The sequence below is a fragment of the Camelina sativa genome, chromosome 9 (genome assembly GCF_000633955.1).
Source record: "Camelina sativa cultivar DH55 chromosome 9, Cs, whole genome shotgun sequence".
Lineage (NCBI taxonomy): Eukaryota > Viridiplantae > Streptophyta > Magnoliopsida > Brassicales > Brassicaceae > Camelina > Camelina sativa.
Genome location: NC_025693.1, coordinates 19,490,935 through 19,516,012, shown reverse-complemented (window position 1 = coordinate 19,516,012; position 25,078 = coordinate 19,490,935). Strand labels below are relative to the sequence as shown.

At 36.4% G+C, this 25,078-nt stretch overlaps 5 protein-coding genes across 5 annotated transcripts; 3 read left to right on the top strand and 2 right to left on the bottom strand.

The window, feature by feature from the left end:
- Window positions 257–1,752, top strand: LOC104711410 (UPF0496 protein At3g49070-like). The gene is made up of 2 exons (XM_019230202.1): window positions 257–456; window positions 540–1,752. The coding sequence occupies exons 1-2, from the start codon at window positions 408–410 to the stop codon at window positions 1,622–1,624; spliced, it is 1,134 nt and encodes a 377-aa protein (XP_019085747.1). The 5' UTR covers window positions 257–407; the 3' UTR covers window positions 1,625–1,752.
- On the top strand, window positions 1,864–8,061 carry LOC104711408 (U-box domain-containing protein 32-like). The gene is made up of 10 exons (XM_010428108.2): window positions 1,864–2,368; window positions 2,590–2,711; window positions 2,811–2,932; window positions 3,011–3,115; window positions 3,315–3,460; window positions 3,562–3,725; window positions 3,949–4,095; window positions 5,411–5,938; window positions 6,895–7,617; window positions 7,696–8,061. The coding sequence occupies exons 1-10, from the start codon at window positions 2,194–2,196 to the stop codon at window positions 7,876–7,878; spliced, it is 2,415 nt and encodes an 804-aa protein (XP_010426410.1). The 5' UTR covers window positions 1,864–2,193; the 3' UTR covers window positions 7,879–8,061.
- LOC104715454 (uncharacterized protein At3g49055-like) lies at window positions 8,146–10,074 on the top strand. The gene is made up of 5 exons (XM_010432860.2): window positions 8,146–9,049; window positions 9,144–9,220; window positions 9,289–9,400; window positions 9,479–9,595; window positions 9,695–10,074. Exons 1-5 carry the CDS (start codon window positions 8,258–8,260, stop codon window positions 10,022–10,024), a joined length of 1,428 nt encoding a protein of 475 aa, XP_010431162.1. The 5' UTR covers window positions 8,146–8,257; the 3' UTR covers window positions 10,025–10,074.
- On the bottom strand, window positions 10,690–13,542 carry LOC104711407. The gene is made up of 5 exons (XM_010428107.2): window positions 12,229–13,542; window positions 12,073–12,131; window positions 11,592–11,720; window positions 11,247–11,382; window positions 10,690–11,155 (listed from the first exon to the last, which is right to left on the bottom strand). The coding sequence occupies exons 1-5, from the start codon at window positions 12,934–12,936 to the stop codon at window positions 10,751–10,753; spliced, it is 1,437 nt and encodes a 478-aa protein (XP_010426409.1). The 5' UTR covers window positions 12,937–13,542; the 3' UTR covers window positions 10,690–10,750.
- LOC104715453 (putative F-box/FBD/LRR-repeat protein At3g49040) lies at window positions 23,119–23,593 on the bottom strand. Its single transcript, XM_019230316.1, has 2 exons — window positions 23,549–23,593; window positions 23,119–23,430 (listed from the first exon to the last, which is right to left on the bottom strand). Exons 1-2 carry the CDS (start codon window positions 23,591–23,593, stop codon window positions 23,119–23,121), a joined length of 357 nt encoding a protein of 118 aa, XP_019085861.1.

Sequence of the window (25,078 nt, the reverse complement as noted above, 5' to 3'; positions counted from 1 at the left end):
TATAGCAAACATGACTTATGAGTTTGTGTAAAGACTTTCCATAGAAAGAGGGGCAATGGATATATTTTGACATTTTGATGATAACAAATTAACAACGTGTATTCTCACTTGAAGGTTCTATTTTATATTACGTGCAAGCATCCCACTCATTTGATTTCTTCACTCCTACTACAAGTACTTAACAAAATTAACAATTTTCCCAAAAAATCCTTGGCTATCCTTATTCTAGCAATCGAAGTAACTATTCTAAGTTTCATTAAAATAACATATCACTCGAAGGACTATATAATAACAAAGTGCCTTCTGGTCGTTCTCATTATCTTCTCCCAACAACACCTCGAAACCAAAAAGAATTTGCTTCATTCCTCAAAACCAAAAAAGAATTTGCTTCATTCAAGATCTTGAAGATGGGAATAAAAGTTTCATCAAAGATCAAAAGGATTCTCGCATCTACAGGTAAAAATACTACTGATATTTTTTTTTTATCATGTACTACTTTCTTCTAATACATTTTTTTTTTTTGTAACTATTTAATATAGCATCGGGCAGTAGTTCAAGTCCCAAAGAAGGTGATGATGTGGATGTCCGAGAAGAATATGCAAACGCCTTTCGTACAGAATCATACAATCAGTTTTGGACACGAGTCATACATTTAAGCCGGAAAAAGTCCACGGTGTCTTCTTCTTCATCATCACCAATCGAATCATCCTCCACAGCAGCTCGTCTCATGTCATATCGCCTCTTCGCGCACAATCTCCTAGACCCGGATCCGAATGCCATAACCCGGATACTGGATGTATCCCGTGTAGGACGAACAACTCGACTTCTTCTCTCTGATTACTTTTTGGAGACGGCAAACGCTTTCTTGCTTTGCACGCTACTACTTAAAAACATTCATCGCCTCCGTTCTAAATACGAATCTCTAAAACCCAAGTTTCAAACAGAGAATCATACTTCACTGGCTCTTATAGACCAATTCAGTGAGCTATCAAGATGGTTCGACCCGTTTATCTCGTCGGGTTCTCGGATCCAGATAATCAGATGCGGATGTTTAAACTTGCTAAAACGGTTAGAGTCCAGCCGAGACAAGACACGAGCTAAACTCAAGCTCATCAACGGACTAACACATAGCTCAGGAATCCTCGTTCTGGCTCTAACCACTACATTGATAGTAACCATAGCCTCTCACGCCTTTGCTTTGTTTATAGCCGGTCCGACTCTATTAACCGGTCGATTCAAACCGGCCGGTCTAAGGAACAAGCTAACGAAAACCGCGGCTCGGCTCGACGTGGCTGCGAAAGGTACTTACATATTAAGCCGTGATTTAGACACGATAAGCAGACTAGTGACACGGATAAACGACGAAGTGGACCATGTTCGAGCGATGGCTGAGTTTTGGGTAGGGAGAGGAGGGTCGGGTCGGGTTCGAGGGAGTGAAGAAGTGGCTCGAGAGTTGAAAAGATGTGAAGAAAGCTTTGGTGAAGAACTTGATGAGCTTGAAGAACATATCTACTTGTGTTTCATGACTATCAATCGTGCAAGGAATCTTGTTGTTAGAGAGATTTTGGATTCTCATGGTCCACCTTATTGTTCTTTTGCTCCCAAATCCAAAACAAAATTGTAGTTTTTTTTTTCCCTTGTTGGTTTATTAATTATTATTGTTTGTTTTTATACTAAGAAACAAATCCATTACATGGTTTTTTGAATTTTTAGTATATTTGTAAGAAAAATGGCAATGTCTTTTTCAGTTAATGTGTAACCCACACCACACACTTACCTTTTATATAATAAAAATGATGGAAATTTTAACATTTGTCAAAAGATGTCCCAAAATTTCTAATTTACATGTGTCGCAAAATTAGGAAAATTTGAGTTTTTTAGACGACCTCTTCTTGGTTTGTGTTAGGAGAGACTCTCTCAGACTAATTCATAAAATAATTGAAGAAGCAACTTTTTTTTCTATCCTCTCTTTGTCCAATTGTAGGTAAATCGGTTGACTCATAAACCGAGTCATCGACTCGTCAGAACCATAAAAAAAAGGCGATTCCAATTCGACGAATCTCACGAGTTCCACTTTTTTGTTTTTTTTTTTTTTTAGTAAAGTCGCTTTTGCACTATGGAGAAGAATTGAACAAATGCTTATTAGAGAGTGAGAGACCCAAAAAAAAAAAAAAAAAGGGAGAAAGATTTAATATGGGAGAAATCGGCGGAGAAGAACTGGTCTTAGATGTGGATGAGACGATCTTCGTAGCGGTGGCGGAAGATGTGGAGAGGAGCAAAACCACTGTGCTATGGGCGGCGCGTAATTTCTCCGGCAAGAAGATTTGCTTGCTTTATGTTCATCGAACTGCTCGCGCTGCCTCCTGGAGTGAGATCTTCTTCTTCTTCTTCTCTTTCTCACTTTCTAATTTAGTTCTCTGGTGAATTGTGAATTATGATATAGATAGATCTGTCTGTTGGATTATAAAACCTTAGATAGAATCCAACCTTTCCATATATTGCTCATGATTCACGATTACGGTGTTTGAGTTTATTGTAAGTATAATTTTGGTTACAATGTTGATTAGATTAGCTATTGTTTACCTGCAGCGCACAAGAAACTTGTTGGTGGTAGCTTTAAAAAGCATGATGTTAAGGTGATTGAGCGTGTTGAGAAACCCAAAGTGGATGAGCTTATGAATTCTTATCTCCAACTCTTATCTGAAACTGAGGTATCACTTCTCTCTGCGTAATGTTATTGATTGTGTAGTCTCACACAAGCCATCAAATTACTAGGCAGTCCTAGTCAGAATTGACATAGTTCTTTTTAGATTCAAACAGGTAAACTTTGCATTGCGGGCCAAAATATCGAGGAAGGTATCGTAGACCTAATTGCTCGGCACAAAATTAAGTGGTTAGTGATGGGAGCGGCATCAGATAAGCATTACTCATGGTAAGACATGATTCTATATTTTATCTTATGCTTTTCAATTTTTTTTTTTTTTACCTAAATTTAAATTTGAAATTCCAGGAAAATGACGGATCTAAAGTCCAAGAAAGCTATGTTCGTTTGCAAAAAAGCTCATGATGCCTGCCATATCTGGTTTCTGTGTAAAGGTTACCTTATTTTTACAAGGTAAGTTCCTTTTCCTTTCAAAAGTTGCAGAAAGAGTGAATAAGGTAACTATTAAGATACATCTATTAAAACTTGGATATGTTGGACTTTGGCTCTCGAAATCAGTTGGTCTACTACCTTCAATCAACTGCTTCTACTATTCGTTTTTTTTTTTTTCTACCTCTATTCATTTAGCTAAACGAAACACTCTCAAAAATAGGGCGTCACATGAGGATAGTAATAACAGACAAACAATGCCGCCCCTGGTACAGCTGGATTCAGATACTGAGACAAGGAAATCAGAAAAATTGGAATCCTCTTATATGAGGAGAAGATTAAGATTTTGGCGTAGCCTCCTTGAACAAGGTAGCAGTTTCCTTGGGTTTTGCAAGGTCCCTCTGCATATCATTTATTTTGTTATCAGGTTTATCTGTCTCTGCGTGTAACTTTTTTACAGAATTGTGCAGATGGTGATAAAGACACAGGTCAACTGGAGAGAGAGAAAGTAGAACCAAGACCACTTCCTCATTTTTCTTCAGGTTCAAGTTCTTCCATCGGAGAGCCGGTTGGTCCAGAGCCGGTTAGCCCAGAATTGGCTGACACAGATACATTAAGTACCTCAAATGTTGAGGTAAGAGTTTGCTTCATCTTTACTTTTCTACTGATGATACTGATTATGCAGTAACGATAAGGCACTGATGTTTTAAAACAAAACAATTTATGAAAAGATGTTTTAATTTTGTCTTTGCAATATATTGAAAGCTCTACTTAAAGTGAACATGATGATGTATACTTTTTTCGTATGAGCTAGCATTTAATCCACCTGGTAATCGGGTAATCCTGCGGAATTTCAGGAAAAAGAGCGTGAAGGGGATGTAGCCCGCAAAGTTCATAGGTATGACAAATCCATGCATGATATTGGCCAATCAGAGAGAACGGTCTATGGGGAAGATGGCAACAAATGGAAAGAGGATGCCTGTACAACAGAGGCTTTATGCAAGGTTATATATTCCCATTCATTTCTCAGTTATTTAAGATCCGCAGATGATTCTCGATCCATATCTGCTACTTGTGTGTTTAAATCAGTACATCTTGTTACCACATGCAAAAAAGCTTTACATGAAGAAATATTTCACTGGGGATTTGTAGATTGCTAATACTGGGTACAGAACATCTTCACTTGATAGATCCATGTAGGATTCATAAGAGCGTTATGTATGTTTCCTTAGACGGCGTTATATATGTTTATGTCAAGAGTTATGGTTGAATAGTTGATGGCTTGATGCCAGTGTTGCAGATTCTTAAACTGGCACTTTGTCAAACTTGTTTTCCCGGTTTTAAACTTTATTATCATGTCATTTCACAGGCTAAAGCCTTGGAAGGCTTATGTATCAAGGAGTCTAGCCAAAGAAAGAAATTGGAAGAATTTCGGGAAAAAGAAAAGCGTGAAGTAAAAATGGTAATAGAGCAGAACAACGGATTCATGAAACAACTTCAAATGGTTCAGGGTCAAAATCTTAAGTTAGGGAACCAGATAACGAAACTTCGAGACTTGGAAAGAGAACATGGTGAGAAATTTGATACAGCTATGGAGCTCTTGAAAAGTTTTAGGCAGAAAAGGGATGAGATCCGGATCGATCATGAGAACGCAGTAAAGGAAGTGAATGCACTGAGAAGACTTATTAAAGGAGATACTGGAGAGTCTTCAGGGTCAGAAATGCTCGAGTACTCTTTTCTGGAAATCAATGAGGCTACTAACGAATTTGATCAATCCTGGAAACTTGGAGAAGGCAGATATGGAAGTGTCTACAAAGGGAATCTTCAACATCTTCAAGTTGCTGTGAAGATGTTACCCNCCATGCATGATATTGGCCAATCAGAGAGAACGGTCTATGGGGAAGATGGCAACAAATGGAAAGAGGATGCCTGTACAACAGAGGCTTTATGCAAGGTTATATATTCCCATTCATTTCTCAGTTATTTAAGATCCGCAGATGATTCTCGATCCATATCTGCTACTTGTGTGTTTAAATCAGTACATCTTGTTACCACATGCAAAAAAGCTTTACATGAAGAAATATTTCACTGGGGATTTGTAGATTGCTAATACTGGGTACAGAACATCTTCACTTGATAGATCCATGTAGGATTCATAAGAGCGTTATGTATGTTTCCTTAGACGGCGTTATATATGTTTATGTCAAGAGTTATGGTTGAATAGTTGATGGCTTGATGCCAGTGTTGCAGATTCTTAAACTGGCACTTTGTCAAACTTGTTTTCCCGGTTTTAAACTTTATTATCATGTCATTTCACAGGCTAAAGCCTTGGAAGGCTTATGTATCAAGGAGTCTAGCCAAAGAAAGAAATTGGAAGAATTTCGGGAAAAAGAAAAGCGTGAAGTAAAAATGGTAATAGAGCAGAACAACGGATTCATGAAACAACTTCAAATGGTTCAGGGTCAAAATCTTAAGTTAGGGAACCAGATAACGAAACTTCGAGACTTGGAAAGAGAACATGGTGAGAAATTTGATACAGCTATGGAGCTCTTGAAAAGTTTTAGGCAGAAAAGGGATGAGATCCGGATCGATCATGAGAACGCAGTAAAGGAAGTGAATGCACTGAGAAGACTTATTAAAGGAGATACTGGAGAGTCTTCAGGGTCAGAAATGCTCGAGTACTCTTTTCTGGAAATCAATGAGGCTACTAACGAATTTGATCAATCCTGGAAACTTGGAGAAGGCAGATATGGAAGTGTCTACAAAGGGAATCTTCAACATCTTCAAGTTGCTGTGAAGATGTTACCCTCATATGGATCCCTGAATCACTTTGAGTTCGAGCGTCAGGTAAAGGACTTTATGTCTGTATAAAGTTAAAACTGAATATATAGATATATTTATACACATCTGACAAATTCTGATTATTTTTTGTNTACATGAAGAAATATTTCACTGGGGATTTGTAGATTGCTAATACTGGGTACAGAACATCTTCACTTGATAGATCCATGTAGGATTCATAAGAGCGTTATGTATGTTTCCTTAGACGGCGTTATATATGTTTATGTCAAGAGTTATGGTTGAATAGTTGATGGCTTGATGCCAGTGTTGCAGATTCTTAAACTGGCACTTTGTCAAACTTGTTTTCCCGGTTTTAAACTTTATTATCATGTCATTTCACAGGCTAAAGCCTTGGAAGGCTTATGTATCAAGGAGTCTAGCCAAAGAAAGAAATTGGAAGAATTTCGGGAAAAAGAAAAGCGTGAAGTAAAAATGGTAATAGAGCAGAACAACGGATTCATGAAACAACTTCAAATGGTTCAGGGTCAAAATCTTAAGTTAGGGAACCAGATAACGAAACTTCGAGACTTGGAAAGAGAACATGGTGAGAAATTTGATACAGCTATGGAGCTCTTGAAAAGTTTTAGGCAGAAAAGGGATGAGATCCGGATCGATCATGAGAACGCAGTAAAGGAAGTGAATGCACTGAGAAGACTTATTAAAGGAGATACTGGAGAGTCTTCAGGGTCAGAAATGCTCGAGTACTCTTTTCTGGAAATCAATGAGGCTACTAACGAATTTGATCAATCCTGGAAACTTGGAGAAGGCAGATATGGAAGTGTCTACAAAGGGAATCTTCAACATCTTCAAGTTGCTGTGAAGATGTTACCCTCATATGGATCCCTGAATCACTTTGAGTTCGAGCGTCAGGTAAAGGACTTTATGTCTGTATAAAGTTAAAACTGAATATATAGATATATTTATACACATCTGACAAATTCTGATTATTTTTTGTATTTCAGGTGGAAATTTTAAGCAGGGTAAGGCATCCAAATCTGGTAACGCTGATGGGTGCTTGTCCAGAGTCTCGGTCTCTCATTTATCAATATATTCCTAACGGAAGCCTAGAAGACTGCTTTGCATCTGAGAACAACGTTCCTGCACTTTCATGGGAATCTCGGATCAGGATTGCCTCTGAGATATGCTCTGCCCTCCTGTTTCTTCATTCAAACATTCCTTGCATCATTCATGGAAACTTAAAACCGTCTAAGATTCTCCTGGATTCCAATCTCGTCACCAAGATCAACGACTATGGGGTTTCTCAGCTGATTCCGCTTGATGGATTCGACAAAACTGATCCTCACGTAGATCCACATTACTTTGTTTCCAGGGAAATGACTCTGGAATCAGATATATACGCGTTTGGGATCATTCTCCTTCAACTTCTCACCAGAAGACCTGTTTCTGGCATACTGAGAGACGTCAAATGCGCTGTGGAGAACGATAACATCAGTGCAGTTCTGGATAAGTCAGCAGGAGACTGGCCAATCGCACGAGGCAAAAAGCTAGCTAATATAGCTATCCGTTGCTGTAAGAAAAACCCAATGAATCGACCAGACTTAGCAGTGGTTCTACGGTTTATAGATCGAATGAAGGCACCAGAAGTTCCTTCATCAGAAACATCATACTCTGACCCAAAAGTTCCACGCAAGCCTCCTTCTCATTACCTCTGCCCCATTTTTCAGGTGAGTATTAAAAGCCTAAACAAAGTTTGATCAGGGAATAAGACAAAAATCTAACTTAATGTTTTGTTGGCATCACAGGAAGTGATGAAAGATCCATTGATAGCAGCAGATGGGTTCACTTACGAAGCAGAAGCGATAAGAGAATGGTTAGCGAACGGGCACGATACGTCACCGATGACAAACCTGAAGATGGAAGATTGCAATCTCATACCTAATCACGCTCTTCATCTAGCTATCCAAGATTGGCAAAACCAATGGTGATTTACTTCTTTGCCTTCTTTCTCAGACGCAAATATTGCTGCAGGCATTATTATTAACAACTCCCAATTTTTTTAGATTGTCACTGTGTAAAGTCACCCCCAAACGTATGGAATATATATATGTCGCAGTTATATAATACAAAAGGAAGCTTACTGTAATCATATTTAAAGTTCTTACTTCTTACCAATCTCTCTATTTCATACGTTGATACACAAAGTACGACGTCGTTCCTTTTGCCCGCCAAAACGGAAATATAAAGCGTTGAAGAGATGTTTTAGTCTGCATTGTGTCATTTGAGTGTTAGGTAAATGGCAAATCAGAGTCATCAGACATTCTTTGCGTCCTCACCTTTGTAGAATCACTATCATCATTATCTCCCATGGATTTCACAGATACCGGTATCAACCGCCCGGATTCTCCTATCTCCGATGAAGACAACGACCTTCGACAAAGGAATCACTCTTCGTTTCTCCGTCTCCGAAGCCAGATATTCGAAGCGAGTTATCGGAAGACTGATTTGATTAGAGCGAACCGTGAGTTGTCTTACGAGAGAGATGCACTTAGGCGAAGAAACCGTGAGCTTGAAGCTGGAATTTATGAGGCTGAGATGATTAGGAAGGAAATGATGAGAGATCTTGAAGTTTATAGAGAAAGAGTCTGTGGATTGGAAGTAGAGACGAAGGAGAAATCCACATTACTTACGAAAACTGTGGAACTCGTAGGATCTGTGGAAGATCGCTTGTCGAAATTGATCCGATGTTTAAACGAAGAGGATGTTTCAGAAGGAGGAAGAGGTGGAAAAATGGAAACAGAGGAATGCAATTCCAAGTCAATTTTGGAGTTAGTCAAGGAGGTTGAAACGAAGTTAGAGACGTTCATGGAAACTATGGAGAAGAAGAAGATGGAACTAAGCAGAAGTGTGGAGTTTTTGGAAGAGGAGAACAGAGACATCAATGTGTTGTTAAGGGCTGCTTTGTCTGAGAAACAAACTGCAGAGAAGCAATTGAAAGAGATGAATGAGCAGAAGGGGTCGGCTTTGCTGCAAATCGCAGGAAGAGGGTTGCAGAGGATAGGTTTTGGTTTTGGTTTTGGGTTTGGGGAAACAGCACAGGAAAGCTCAGAAACGGGAAACCTTGTGAAGGACGAAGATGAAGAAGAAGACAATGGTGTGGTATGTTTATTACTTTACTCACATTCTTTGTTTTAGTATCAAGAAAGAATCAAACAAAGGTTTAACTATATAATGGAACCTACGGCAAGAACAGGTTATAGCAATAGAGAACACAATGAAGAATCTACGCCAAGAGATCTCTCAACTAAAGATATCCTTGGATGATACAAGGTAAGTTTGTTTCTAGAGAAACGTCTGATAAAATAAAGAGAATTGCAATCTTCTTGTTGTTTTGACAGGTTAGAGGAAGAGCAGTTGAAGAAATTGACGGAGGAGCAAACTCAGAAAATAGCAGTGGACACAATATATATCGACAAACTGCATAACCGAGAGAAGTTTCTTGCTCAAAACGTAACGTATTTGTGGATCAATAGCTTCTGTCTTCCTCTATATGTTTTCTCATTATTTTCATGAATTTCTTTCTAAAAGGTGGAAGAGCTAGTGAAAGCAATAAGAGAAACTGAATCAGAAGTAAGTAGATGGAGAGAAGTTTGTGAACTAGAAGTTGAAGCAGGGCAGCGTGAAGTCGAATTACGCGATCACCTCGTAAGTTTCATTCAATATTCCCAAACTAAAAGAAAACCTTATTATTAAAACCGATACAAACAACCATAACTAACAAATGAACATAATTGTTACAATCAGATAGAGGTGTTAAAGGCTGAGGTGAAGAAGCTGAGATCAGCATTGGTGATATCAGATGGAAAACTAAAACTGAAAGAAGACTTGGCCAAAGCTGCAATGGCAGCAGAAGAGGCAACTGAGAGGTCTCTGCGATTGTCTGAGAGAAGAATAGCTGAGCTTCTCAGCCGCATTGAACATCTCTACCGCCAACTGGAAGAAGCAGAGTCTACAGAACGCAGAGGCAGGAAGTTTAGGTATGTTTGTTGTTGGCCGTTGTGGCGTTTACCTACAGGTACAGCTGCTTATGCGACCGCTACTGGCAGTTCTTCATTGTTACGATATGATGCGTGATCTTGTAGTGTTTGGACAAGAGTTGTGTAGACTAAATATGACCACAGAACAGAAGCTCAATATTTACTTACTATAAAATCGAAAGGAAATATATCTTTGCGAGAAACCCCCCATTACTAAAACACTAACACTGCAAGAAAAAAAATCAAAGCAAGGATTGTAGCGTGTTTATGAAGTAAGACCTAAAGAAGCTTGTAATGTGTTAAACACGACGACGTTTTAATAGAAATGCTGGCGTTTAAGAAATTAGAAGGTTCTCGTCAGATCTCAGATGGGCCTCACGCTGTACAAGAAGCCTATAATATTACACGTTTTACGCAGTTAAACAGTGTCGTTTTAGGGAAACAGAAACGCATCTTCTTCGGCGGCGAGAAACCAAGTGCTCTAACAAAGACGACGGCGACGAGTACGACGATGGGAGAAGAGAAGAAACAAGAAAATGTCACGGTGACGACGAAGAAGATAGCTTCATCATGTGATGTGGAGGCGCTGAAGAAATGTTTAGAAGAAAACAAAGGAGATCACTCGAAGTGTCAGTCTCAGGTAGAAGCTTTTAGATCTTCTTGTTCTCTTCCTCAACCCAAGAAATAAACCCTAAAGTTCGATTTGGAAGTTTAGGAGAAATCTTCTGTAATAAAAACTTCAGACCAATGTGGTCTGTATGATGATGATTGTAATGAGCAACTCTTTTTTACACAATACAATATTATTCACATAGGCAGAGAATCATTGATGCAAATCTGATTTCTCGAATGATAAGTTACCAGACTCGTCTCGTTCAAAGAGACTTTCGATCAGTTCGTCCCAACTAACTCCACGGTTCCGTCTTTTCCTGTATGATGGTCTAAGCGAGGAGGATGATGATTCACCCCTCATTGGTGCAATCGATTCTGTTTCTTCTTCTTCTTCTTCTTCTTCTTCCTCTGTTTCTTCTTCTTCGGTTTCGTCTTCTTGAGCTTTGTCGAATGTACCATACTCAGAGGACATTGACTCCGCGTGAGGAACATCTAAAGTTACTGCTCGTCTTAATGCTGCTCTGTACTCCAAGTTGTGCTCTCTGGCTAATGATTCCTGTCTCTCCATCCTTTGCTTCTCTGGGATCTCCATTTTATTCTCCTTCTCCAACATTAGCTGAAGAAATATATAGAGGCAAATTAGCATTGTAACCTGTTAAGAGGAATTGTTATCAAATGACTGAATGAGGTTGATAATGAACACTTACGTTGAGAGCTCTCTGAGCTTCTCGTTCGATCCAGATGATGGCGTGGTCTGAAGTTGCGTTACAAGAAAGAACAATGTGTTCGAATCTTCCGTCTACTGGCACTGCTGTCTTCACAACCGGTGGATATCTTCCTAATCTGTAAAGAAACAATTACCAAAAAGCTCAACTTGAAAACACATTTAGCTCACATGAATCATGATGATGGCAGAGCAAAACTGTGATGTTTTCTATCACATAAGAGATTTGAAATTAAAACTAGGTGAGCTCATACTATTGAGATTGTGGGTTGCTTTACAACCATGGTTATATGATGTGTAAAAATCTAAAGATTTGTGTGTTATGTACCTGCAAGGCCTTCTTTCGACGATGTGATACATGCGACCAGGAGCATAAAGCCGCCTAGGATCTTTGAGCATCTTTTGCTCTGGAACACATGTATCCTTCATGCACCTTATGCATAGCAGACATGGCAAACTGTCCACAGAAAATAAAAAACAAAACCCAAAATACTAAATACAAACCCATTACAAGTAAGGAGAGTAATGGAAGGGTTTCTACAGGACAAAGTGAACTAACAAGAGCTCTTCGCAAGTAAAAGAGAACTCTCCATCACGAGAACACGCACTACCAAAAGCCCTAAAATGTCACAGACAAATATGCTAAAGCAAAAGACAGATTTTTTCGGGTTTCTGCCGTACTTAGCGGACTAGAACTTGAGCGAATGTTTCAAAAGGAAAGGAACAAACTTTGACCCTATTCACATAGAATGGTATAACTGTCTAAGAAAACACAGGTGATTATCTGAAACATGATAAGATAGCTTTACCAGAAAAGAGACTTGAATATGTCTTCTAGAGGCGTAGCAGTCCTGGGTAAGAAGTCATCCTAAAGTAAACAGATATAAGCACACAAATCTTTAGACTCAACTTTTAGGCCATTTTACTGCATAAGCCATAAACTTGTCTTGGAAATTTAGACACACCTGAAGTATGATAGAGTTGATCACATCAGCATATCTGACAGCCAAATTCAAAGACATACACCTCGCAGGAGCAATAGCGAAACACCTGACTCTCTTTCTATCAATGTTCCCCAATCTATCAGGATGACGAGCCACTAACAAAGCCAACATTGTAGCAACACCAGATCCAAGTGAATGTCCAGCAAAAGTCAGAGTATAACTCGGATACTTTTTAACCAACTCTTTCAAAACTTTGCATTCCTCATCTAACACATAACCAGCAGACTTCAACAGCCCGTTGTGCACATAACCACCATCAAACTTCCTTTCACCAAGCTTATTATCCAAAAGCATTGCGTAATCACTCTCCTTGGCCAAATTCAAACCCCGGATCGCAAAAACTATATCTTCATGAACATGATCAAGATACAATATATAAGCTGGAGCACGACCCTGAGTGTCTTCATAAGTCTTCTTTAAAAGCAACCAGTCAGGGTTAATCCCATATCCTTCTGGAGGCTCCCATAAAGGGTTCCGGATATCATCCTCGTAAACAGCTAAAATATAACGACAAAACCGAGGAACCGGTTCAAACTCATCAGTTGTAGCAAGCCCCCAATCTTTACTGTCGTGACCAGCAGTGTAAAGACAGCGTTTATAACCCCAACGTGCACAACCAAGACAGTAAACACATTCTAAAAGAGGGCAACAACCACATAGAATCGACATTAACAGGACAAAGTTATTACACCATCATCATAATAGACCAACGAAGCAAAGCCTTACGGTTTCAAGGATCAATACATAAACTTTAAATGTTGAAACCAAGAAATTTAGAAACTTTAGTACACCCAACTGAAAATCTTGAACAAGAAAGTGACTGAAGTAAAAACCAAAGATAAAAAAGTCAACTTTGTAAATCGGAAACAATGTAATGAAAGATTCAAAGTTAAGATGAAACTGAAGATTGAAGCTCCTAATTGCTACTCTCTATAGAGGAAAAAAAAAACACGAGAAGAGGACTTAGATCTCACAACTAACACACTAATTCTCTGTTTCACTTATGAATCAAAGAGATAGAGGATGAGCTGAAGCACAAATCTATGAATAAAAAAAAAGAAGAAAAGGTAAGTTTCTTCTTGCCGTGGAAGACGGAAGAAGAAATGAAATTCACGCCATTGAAGGGATGAGGCAAAGCTCGCCGAACTCGTGGTGGCGAACTCGCTGGACTCGTGCTCTAGAATTTGCTTTCTTTTTATATCTGACAGTAACTTTTTTGGGTAAGGGTAAAATTTGCAGAGCTTTGGAGCTTCCCCTGGCTTTGTTGTGTGAAGATGAGATATAAATACTAAATTTTGTTTTTTTTTTTTTTTTAAAAACTTTTTTTTAGTTAAAGATTTTAAATTACGAGTATTAATGATAGTTAGTGTTCAGATTTAGACCAGAAAAAATTAATCACATTACACAATCACAATTAAAAATGAGAATTTAATGGTTGTAGTTGTGTTAGTCCAAATAGGTTGTTAGGTGGGTTTTATTTGTGATTGTAAATTTTCTGAAATTTTCTGCATGAACAAAAAACCAAAAAATAAAACATTTTTAGTCAGAAAAAAAAAAAGCAGTTTGGTGATTTTTTGATGATACAATCCATAATTAAAAAGATTTCAATTACAGCAAATGTAAATTCTGTTTAATTTCAACTATGTATTAGGTGGTAAAGCTGTTGTTGTTATCTACTGGCTTATTTCATCTATCATCTATCACCTAGAGGTCAAAAGAGTCGTGGAATTGATAGACAGTAGACACTTATTTGCCCAAATCCCAAACTGGAAACACAACTTTGGTTTGCCTTTGTAACCAATTGCAATGCTTTGTGGCGTGGAACAAAATTAGACAACTTTGCAGGTTTGAGATTTTCAAGTACTACATTTAAATAATTCAAAATTTGCAATCATGTCAATTCATTTCATTTCTTATGGAAGAAAGGTCGTTACTATTCAGAAACCTAAGTTCAGCTTTTGCTAGAAAAATATAGTCCCTCTTCCTCAGAATAAAGGGATGTAGTGTAACCAAGATTTAGCATCTTATTATCAGTAGGTATAGTTGAGAATTTTAACTTGCCGGTACGGCTAAATATAAGTTAATTAGAATTATTCCCAATGGCTAAGTAACACACACCGTAGTAAAATTTCAAGACATTAATTACATGGATTCAAACACAAACTGACATGAATTTGAAGCCCTGGCCACACTCGCCAACTCGTCGAGCATCCTACGTATCTTTCTCAATTTTTTGAACTTTTCCGGTTCGATGGGTTTTGTGGAGAAAGTTGCTTTCTTCAACTGTCTTGTGTTTCTCATGATGTATGTGGCAATTTCTTTCTCATCTTTTCGTTGCCATTCATGTCCTATCCACACGAATATCTCAAGATGGAACAACAAACATTCCGGTACACATTTCGGCTGATTCCATTTTTGGCCGATCCGATTTTTGTTTGATGACATATCTAGCTGAGAACAATGCAATTTATGTAACATTAGATCAACAAAGTACACGAAAGTGGAGTTTTGAAAACAACAAAAAGTAGATGGCTAGTAATGAAATTGCTCACATCGGTGAGCTTGAGGTTTTGCAACTTAGGAGAAGCATCAAGCATGAACGAAAGTAGATTCCACCACTTCCTTATATTTGTATGCAGATCCAAATATACTAGCTGATGGAATATGCTATCACTAGGAAACTTGATCTGTCCATGAGGCAACATTAGTACACAAACAAAACAATGTTAGCCCAATAGCAAAGAAAATATTAAATCTAATAATTACCATTAAGGGTGATAAGTTTAAGGAAAGATGTTTGGCAGAAGTTAGAGATTCTAGAATATAATATAATAAAGCCCGTTGATGTTCAAGTATTTCAAAGCAGGGGCATTTATCACATAACCTCCACCACCACCATCTATGGTTAGTCTCTGTAATGATGGCACCGCAATAGTGAAAGTCCCATAGGAAGTTTCGCATCCATGAAGTACCAAATCTTCAAGTCCCATGGTTAGTCTCTGTAATGATGGACATCCGCATAAAAGGTTGCAAAAAGAGTCTTTGTTATTAACATATACATTGTAAAGGTTCAGCTTTCTTAGGGACTTCAAACAAACCCGAGATGGAAAATCTAAAGTAACGGAGTTCTTGAGTTCCAAGGACTCAAGTGTATTATTATCATGGATGCACAAAACACTCGGAAATATGAATGAGGTGCCAACATCCAGTACCAGATTACGCACATGGCGTGAAAATGCAATTCCAAGCAATATTCCAAGATCCGAAGCAGCATATCCATCTCTAATTTCCAAATGCAAACTCTCCAGAAACGGAGCTTTATGTAACAGAAAAAATTTGTAAACATCCTCTGAAAAGGTACGGCTATGCTTAGTAGAATCAAAGTTAAGATTTTGCACCATCTTCCAAACATGTCTCCAACGTCTAGACAAAACACTCGTGGCTACGGCAATTTTTGTCGGAAGAGAAGACATTATATGCACAAGCAAATCTTCATGCAACTCACTGATTCTGTCTTCATTCACAACATCTCCATTCCTCAAACATTCACAACCACTTTCGCTGTAAAAGAAATTAGGGTTCAAGGATATATTATATAATATCATATACAGAAAGGGATTCGAGAGAAGAAAAAAAAAACATAAACGAAACAAAGCAACATATACCATTGTTGTTCCATCGTCGTTAATACAGATGACAATTTGCTAAGATGCTTTCTCAGTGCTCCAAACGCAAACGCAGACTATCACACGAATCCGACAAAAAGAGTAACAACGTACGTGAGTTATCTTCTGGGTTCAGAATTAAACTGAATTCAGCTCTTGCATGTACAAGCCGGCAAACCAAAAAGGGGAATAGGTTTATTTGGTCTTAACTCTTGACCTAGGTCGAATCCTATATATAATAGTTGAAGCCTTGAAGGAACCCTGCAGAATTTTTAATACATCACCATACCACTTTTTTATTTATTTTTAATTTGACATTTAATACTCTTTATAGTATTAAAAACTAATATGATATATATTAGCATATAAATTATCTTATTTAAATTTGATCATATTCAATTTTATAAAAAGTATGCATAAACATTAAATCAATGAAATTTTAATTTGCCAAAGTACAAACATTAAATAATATCCTATTATAAATAAAAATATGTTAAAATTTATTGTATATTATTTATAAATTATTTTTTGCTATAATACAATGATTTATATCCATATACAAATCTTTTATGTATTTTACTATTAAAAGAGTATTTTTTACACTTATGTATATTGTATGTTACAAATATATTATTTATCACCACCTAGAAAATGTTCATATGAACAAATTAAACCAACTATTATATTTATATGTCTATTTACTTGTATGGATAAAAATTGATTTGCGTGAACAAGAGTTAGAAGAAATTCCCACATGTATGCATTCAATAACTGAAAAAACTTATTTATTCGAGATTCAAGTTAAAAAGTATGATTTCGATGCATCATATATATCAAACTTTTACAGTCTCGGAGATTATAGACGAATGAAAGGTAAATGTATGTATTATATTTTATGATGTGTTATGTTTGCTAAATATAATATATTATTTCACTTAACATATTAATGGTTTATCTTTATGTTTTTAGACAAATTTGGACGATGTCAATTGTGGAACCAAACGCGAAAAACATGACGAACGTCAAGAACCAATTGATGATCAACTGAAGAAACCCAGAATTGTGTATTGAAATTAATTTTTAATTTTAAAATGTATGCATAAAATAGGTTTTCCTTCTCTTATTTAAATTTGGTTTTAACTCATCTTTAGGATAACTTTTATTTTTATTATACCAAATAAACATACATGATACAAACTTTTGGATTTCATGATTATTTGGTAAATAATTAACTAAATAACATATTATTCAATAATAGATATGTAATCATTAAAACTGACACATGTCACGATCTGGTGAGTTTTTAACTTTGATATCAGATCGTTAACACTAACACGTATCACGATCTGGTGAGTTACTAACTTTGAAAACTAAACTTTATATAATAAGATTAGTTGAATTTATGAGTTATTTTCAGAAAAATTTGGGAAACTAACATTAGGTTTCTATGTTTATTTTACAATATTTAAAAGATAATAAAATATTTTGTTTATTTTCTTGTTTTTAGGTAATGAAAAATATTCTATTTCTAATATAATTTAAAGAACTTCACTAACTAATAATATCTCTACTGAATATTTCCACTGATGAGAATATGAGATATCCAATGGGGATCTCATTAATACAATGAAGACTTACTTTTTTCAAACGAAATTATCATATGAGAAACAAAAAAGCATGATTAATTCGACACATTTGAAACAGAATCCAATTTACCCAACCGGAGAATGAACTATACTTGAGATCATGTATGGCCGAAAAAACCACCGGCGTCTATATATCTTTTTCTTCACCATTATTGTTGTTAGTATCGTTCGTCGGCAGTCTTGGTCGTTGTGAGTTGTAGATGAACATGGCTCAATACGAGGTTTTGCCGGGTAAAATACATAAATGAGGTTACCAATGAGGCCCGCCAATGGGAACATCCGAATATTAAGTACTCAAGTAAGGTGAACTTAACAGTACTTGGCTTCGATAATATAGAGTCTAAATTGGCCTTCATATCATCCATGTCATAGCACATGTCCTGAATTCCGAAAACTTTGACAACAACCTACACATCATAATAAAACAACAACAACAACAACAACAACAAATGTAAGTGATATAATTGACACTATACATATATAATATATTGTGGGGACAAAAATTAATTACCAGATCATAGTTTTGAGGATCACAAAAGGATACGACCTTCACATTGGCTACTCCAAGCCTCTTTCCCCGAATAACCCCATAGGGTGTCACAGAGACAGTTCTACTCTCTGAGCTAAACCACTTGTACGTAGTGTCTGTAGGCGTTTGCACAGCCTATATATATAAGATCAAATAAGTTGTCGATCAATCATATGGTATAATTATTATTTCAAACAAGGAGACGCATGTGCATGACCTCCTCTCGCAGATAGCCTAACCTCCTGATTAACAGAATCCCACTGGAGTAGAATAAGCTTAGGTACTCTTGTGCTCACATGTTCAATGTGAATCTCACTAGCTCACAAACCTCTTCTGAATTGGAGTAAGCCGATGAATCAGAAAACAAGGCCAGAACCAAATACCAAAATGCCAAACGGGACCTCATCATTCCAACCTACTAAATAAGTTACACATGCATGCTTCCTATGATATCAAAGCATCTGAGTTGTGATTTCAATAGTTGTAGCTTTTTAAGAGAGGTAAAGAATTAGAATAACAACAAGTAACAACGAAACTGAGAAAAATAAGGTGGCTTTTACTTTGTTACTGTATTCCTGAGATTACGACGATGGTTTAATTTAAGTTAAAGAATTTCACTAACAAATCATATCTTTATTGAATGTTTCCATTGTTGAGAATAGGAGATTTCATTTGTTGGCATGTAAGACTTTCGATGGGAAAGCACTCATTTTACCGAATTTGTCTCTTATATGTGGGAGAGATAACAAAATAGCAATGATATTATAAATATAAAGTTGTTAACAAAATAATTTTTTGAAATTTAAAAACAATAGTATTAGTTTAATTTTTTTTGTATTAACCTCTTTGTAACCAAAGGAGATAATACTTTGTTAGTTTAATAATATTTTGTATTAACCTCTAAGCTAATATTTTGAAGCACTATTAGCATTGAGACTTTGAGAGAAACTCTTCTAGTTTGATGTACCATCTAAAGAAGGCCATTGATATGTCACACCGTTTTGAAAATATATCTTTGGGATTTGAATCAGACCACAATTTCCAAAACAGAACACTGACATGCACTGATATTTCACAAACAATTTAGAGATCCCTCCTTACGTAAACAACTTCCACCCGTCGAATCTTTTAGCTTAGACGCTTGTGATATAATGTTAGAAAGTTGCTGCCACAACTTTATTTGACACTTAAGACGGTCCCAGCATATTAGCATATTAGCAGCCTCTTGCCAAAGGGTTTTCAGGAAATCAAGTGTGTATCTGGAGAAGGTGAAACCATGAATTAAATATTACAGGCCAACGGAATTATTATAGCATGTGCGAGTAAGAGGATGTTATTGTGAACAGCTGTTCTGAAAACAACCAGTCCAGTTTCAAGATCTCTTCTACATCCAGTAGCAGCCATTGCAAAACTAAGGTAGGATGAAGCAAGGTAGGATGAAGCAAGGCAACTGAAGACTAAGCAATACAAAACTACTGTGATTATACTTTATAGTTAGTGAGGAAAACCAATACCAAGAGATAGACCCGATTCGTGAAGAAAGTAATTTGATGTCCGAGGAGTTAGTTACCTGGGATTATACAAGCTGCCTACGAGAAAGGAAGAATAATTGAGCCAATATAAAAAAGATGAAAAGTTTCAATCGAGATGATTCGAGTACTGCATAAAGAAGAGAAGAAAGGTAAGCAATAAGCATTTATCCCATAATCGCTAGGCGCAAGAAAAGTCAAATGTTGTAAGTTTTTCAATTTACATCACATTTACATAATAATATAATACCACCCGTTTGACTTTTGAAAGTGAGTATATATGCCGAACTTAAGCACGATTGCACGAGGTTGTTCCTGGTGTGTCGTTGAGAGTTCTCCATTTTTTTTTTGTTTTTCTGGTGAATATGTAAATCTGCTTATTGATTTATGGCTTTTAGCCAGTGTACATGCATGGTTGCAATCCGAAATAATTATGTATCTTAGTTTGAATTTGTGGACTCTTAGCTTAGAGAGAAGAGTTATATGATAGCGCTTTTGTATTATTCCATTCAAGATTAGAATGTTCTGACATGTTCTTTAGGGGGGATTTCAATTTAGCATCTACTTGAAACAATGTTGGAATTTGGATCAACGTTTCATCTATTTAATGATTATGATATTATATTTCTTGATTACCATCTTTTTAAACAAGATCTTGTTACTGCAGAATTTCCATAATACGAGTATCTCTAAAGCCAAAGAAATAAAAATAAAGAAAGCTCTATATAATTTGATATTGGAAAAAGACGTATATTTTGGCTTAAATTATCGATCATTTGATTCATATAGTATTTATTTTAAAGGAAGCATGGATGCTAAAGGCTATACCCCGAACACTCACCATCTACACAAATAAGCGAATTTTTAACTACATGTATACATTTAAGAATGGGACTTATTAGTGAGTTGTGAGTATGTGTACAAATGCAAGAATTTCTTCTTTATTTAAATGCAAGAATTTCTTTATATTGACTATATAAACAAATAATTAAATTAGAAAAGGGAGAGAGAGTGTGAGAAAAGATTCTTATGATAATACTTGAGATACCCATAAGTAACTCAAAATAACATCTGCTGATCTCCATCAATCGTATCTTAAGGAGAATCTCAACATATATAAAAAATGAAAATAAAGAGAAAATGTGAAATGAGTTTTTGTTTTGTTTTTAATCTTTGAGAAAATCATAAGAAACTCTTATGACACATATCATAATATAATATGTATGCCTCATTTTTTCTTTACAACTTGACATTAACTTTATAACTTAAAATCTAATAATAATAAAATATTAAATAATCACGGAGGATTCCGACCAGCTCGTTAACCACCTTGCCGGTGTTCAGGTCAGGAGATCTACAATAGTTTTAGAGTCTAACTTGACTAGCACGGAACGGAAGTGAAGCTTTTGGAGATGGAAGATTGTAAACCCACTTTTATAGTAGTGTCCTGAGGACTTTTATTTCAGCATTTGTTGCGCCTTATATTTGAGATCAGTCTTCAGGTAAATCTTCATTAATTGTAGATTATAAATGATAATAATTAACAAGTGTTTCAAAATCTTACGCTTCTCTAATTTTGACAGCTGAACGATGCCACCCTCATGGTTTATCAAAGAGAGGTAAATTATATATGCATGATGTCCCTAACTGTTTGTCTCTAATTTACACATCCATAAATGCTAATTTTTAGGAGTCGCTCTATAGATTAGTCACTTTTAACTTGGAACCGAAAAAGTTTTGTAAGGAAGGTAGGGATACTGACATGAATATCAGGCAATGGTTATTGATATCTTAGTTAAACTACTACGATGGTAAATTTTGTGATGCGTGTTCTTTAATTTGCTGTATTGGTTATCTTATATTTGTTCTTGGTCATTCATTTTTCTAGCAAAAATGCTTGTCATTATCTGCCATGTGCAGTGTCTTGTCATATGATGTAGTTTGGAAGTTTGTATCACTTCTCTCTGGAACATTGATAGCTATAATTGTATTTTCTTTGAGCAGTTCCTTGTCAAATGATATAAGCTGCCCATAGGTCATATATATCACGCAAGTTTGGCAGATATTTTGATAATGAAAAGCAATAAAGACTTTCTTTGTTAAACGGAATTATCATTTGATAAAATAGAAACTATGATAAATTCGAATTTACCCGACTAGAGAATAAACTACGCCTGAGATGTATGGCCGGAAAAACCAGCGACGCCTATTAATCTTTTTTTCCACCACTATGGTTGCTAGTGTCGTCCGTTTACGTAGCCGCTTTGTTCTGCGGCATTTTTGGTCGCTGTAACTTCTAGGTGTAGATGAACATGGCTCAATAGGAGGATTTACCGGGAAATATACATGAATGAGGTGACCAAGATCGCCAGTGGGAACAATAAGCTTATTAAAGTTAAATTAATCAAATCGCGTGGCTTCGAAAATATAAAGTCTGCGTTCGCCTTCATATCATCCATCTCATAGGACATGATCTGAACTGCGAAAACTTTGACAACAATCTACACATAATAATATAACAACAACAACAACAACAACAACAATAAAGAATCTAAATATACATATAATAGATTATATATGGAGACAAAAGGATGATTAATTAATTACCAGATCATAATTTTGAGGATCACAAGTGGACACGACCTTCACAATGGCTACTCCAGGCATCTTTGCCAAAATTATCCCATAGGATGTCACGGACACAATTCTACTATCTGAACTAAACCACTTGTAGTCTCTGGAGGCGTTTGCACAGCCTCCAGAGAAGATCAAATAAACTGTCGATCGATTATTATATATGGTATAATTAATATTTCAAACAAGGAGACGCATGTGCATCACCTCCTCTCGCAGATAGCCTAACCTCCTGATTGATACGAGGTGACCACTGGAGTAGAATCAGCTTAGGTACTTTTGTGCTCTCTTTCATGTTCAATGTGAATCTCACTAGCTCTTCTGAATTGGAGTAAGCCGATGATATCAAAAGCAAGGCCAGAACCAAATACGAAAATATCAAACGGGACTTCATTATTCCTATTAACTCAAAGCATCTGAGTTGTAATTTCAGTAGTTGTGGCTTCTTGAGAAAGGTAAAGAATTAGAAAGAACAACAACGAAACTGAGTAAAAGAAGGTGTGTGGCTTTTACTTTGTTATTGTTTTCCTGAGATTGCGACAACGGTTTAGTTTCTCTTTATTTTTTATTTTTCTTTTCATTTAAGTTAAAGAATTTCACTAACAAATAATATCTCTATTGATGTTTCCATTGATGAGAATATTAATATTTTAATGCTATTTTATTGAAATTAAAATACTGTATGATTAAAAAATGTAGACTATACAGTAGTTCGATGAAAGATGTTTTTGAAATTAAAACATGTAGACTATATGGAATTACAAAACTTGCAAGTTCAGATTTTCAAGCACTACATTTAATTAAACAATCAATTCATATTTGTTTCAACCAGATTAGTTTCAAGATATTTACATGGATTCAAACGAAAAATGACATGAATTTGAAGCCCTGCCCACACTCGCCAACTCGTCAAGCATCCTATGTCTCTTTTCCAATTTATTGAGCTTTTCGGGTTCGATGGGTTTTGTGGAGAAAGTTGCTTTCTTCAGCCGTCTTGTATTTCTGAGGATGTATGTGGCCACTTCTTTCTCATCTTTTCGTTGCCATTCGTATCCTATCCACAAGATTGTCTCAAGATGGAACAACAAACATTCTGGTACACATTTCGGCTGAGTCCATTTGTGGCTGATCCGATATCCTTTGTTAGAAGACATATCTAGCTGAGAACAATGCAATTTATGTAATATTAGATCAACAAAGTACGGAAAGTGGAGTTTTGAACAACAGCAACAACAACAACAACAAAAAAAGTAGCTGACTAGTAATGAAATTGCTCACGTCGGTGAGCTTGAGGATTTGCAACTTAGGAGAAGCATTAAGCATGAACGAAAGTAGATTCCACCACTTCCTTTGATCTGTATGCAGATCCAAATATAGTAGCTGGTGGAAAATGCTACCTTTAGGATACTTGATCTGTCCATGAGGCAAGTCAGGCAACATTAGTACACAAAACAATGTTAGCCCAATAGCAAAGAAGATATTAAATCTAATAATTACCTTTGAGGGTGCGAAGTGTAGGGAAAGACGTTTGGCTGAAGTTAGAGATTCCAGAATGTTCTCATTGTTTATATCAAAAACGTCACTAACTTTTGCCTCGAACAGTTCTGTCGCTTTCTCAATTAGACAAAATTTAAGCCTATCGATCGCTTTGATGTTCAAGTATTTCAAACAAGGTGCATTTATCACATACCCTCCAGTACTTCCTCCATAGAAATAATACTCTTCAATGGTTAGTCTCTGTAATGATGGCACCGCAATAGTGTAAGTCCAATCAGAGTGTCTGTAGGTTTAATGCACTACCAAATCTTCAAGAATAGGACAGCCACATAAAAGGTTGCAAACAGATTCTTCATCTCTAAAATAAACATCATAGAGGTGCAGCTTTCTAAGGAAGTTTAAACAAACCCGAGAAGGAAAATCTAAAAAAAATGGAACTTTTGAGTTCCAAGGTCTCGAGTGTATTATTATCATAGCTGCATAAAACACTCGGAAATCTGACTGACCTCCCCACATTTACAACATAACCAACATTTTCAAAGTTATAGCCAAGAACCAGAACCAAATTACGCACATGGCGTGCAAATGCAATTCCAACCAATATTCCAACATCAATCTCCAAAGCACCACCATCTATCTCTCTAGTTTCTAAATGCAAACTCTCTAAACCCGGAGCTTTATGTAACATAAAAAATCTGTAAACATCCTCTGAAAAAGTATGGTGATACTTAGAATCAAACTTGAGATTTTGCACCGTCTTCCAAACATGTCTCCAACGTTTAGACAAAACACTCGTGGTTACGGCATTTTTTGTCGGAAGAGAAGAGATTATATGCACAAGCAAATTTTCATGCAACTCACTGATTCTGTCTTCATTCACAACATCTCCATTCCTCAAACATTCACAACCACTTTCGCTGTAAAAGTAATAAAAATTAAAAACGTAGTAAGATAGAGAGTTTTAATAAGGGTTCAACGATTTTAGGATTAGAGCTTACAACTAATAATATCAAATACAGAAAGGGATTCGAGAGAAGAAAAAAACATATAAACGAAACAAAGCAACATATATAGATACCATTGTTGTTCCATCGTCGTTAGTACAGACAACAATTTGGTAAGATGCTTTCTCAGTGCTCCAAACGCAAACGCAGACTATCACACGAAATGTCACGAATCTGACTAAAAGCTTAGATATAATTAACGCCACAATTCAGCTTCAAAACGTACGTTAGCAAGCCAGAAAACCCTAAAAGAGTAACAACGTTAGTTTTCTTCTAGGTCCGAAACTGAGTTAATAAAGTCGGCAAA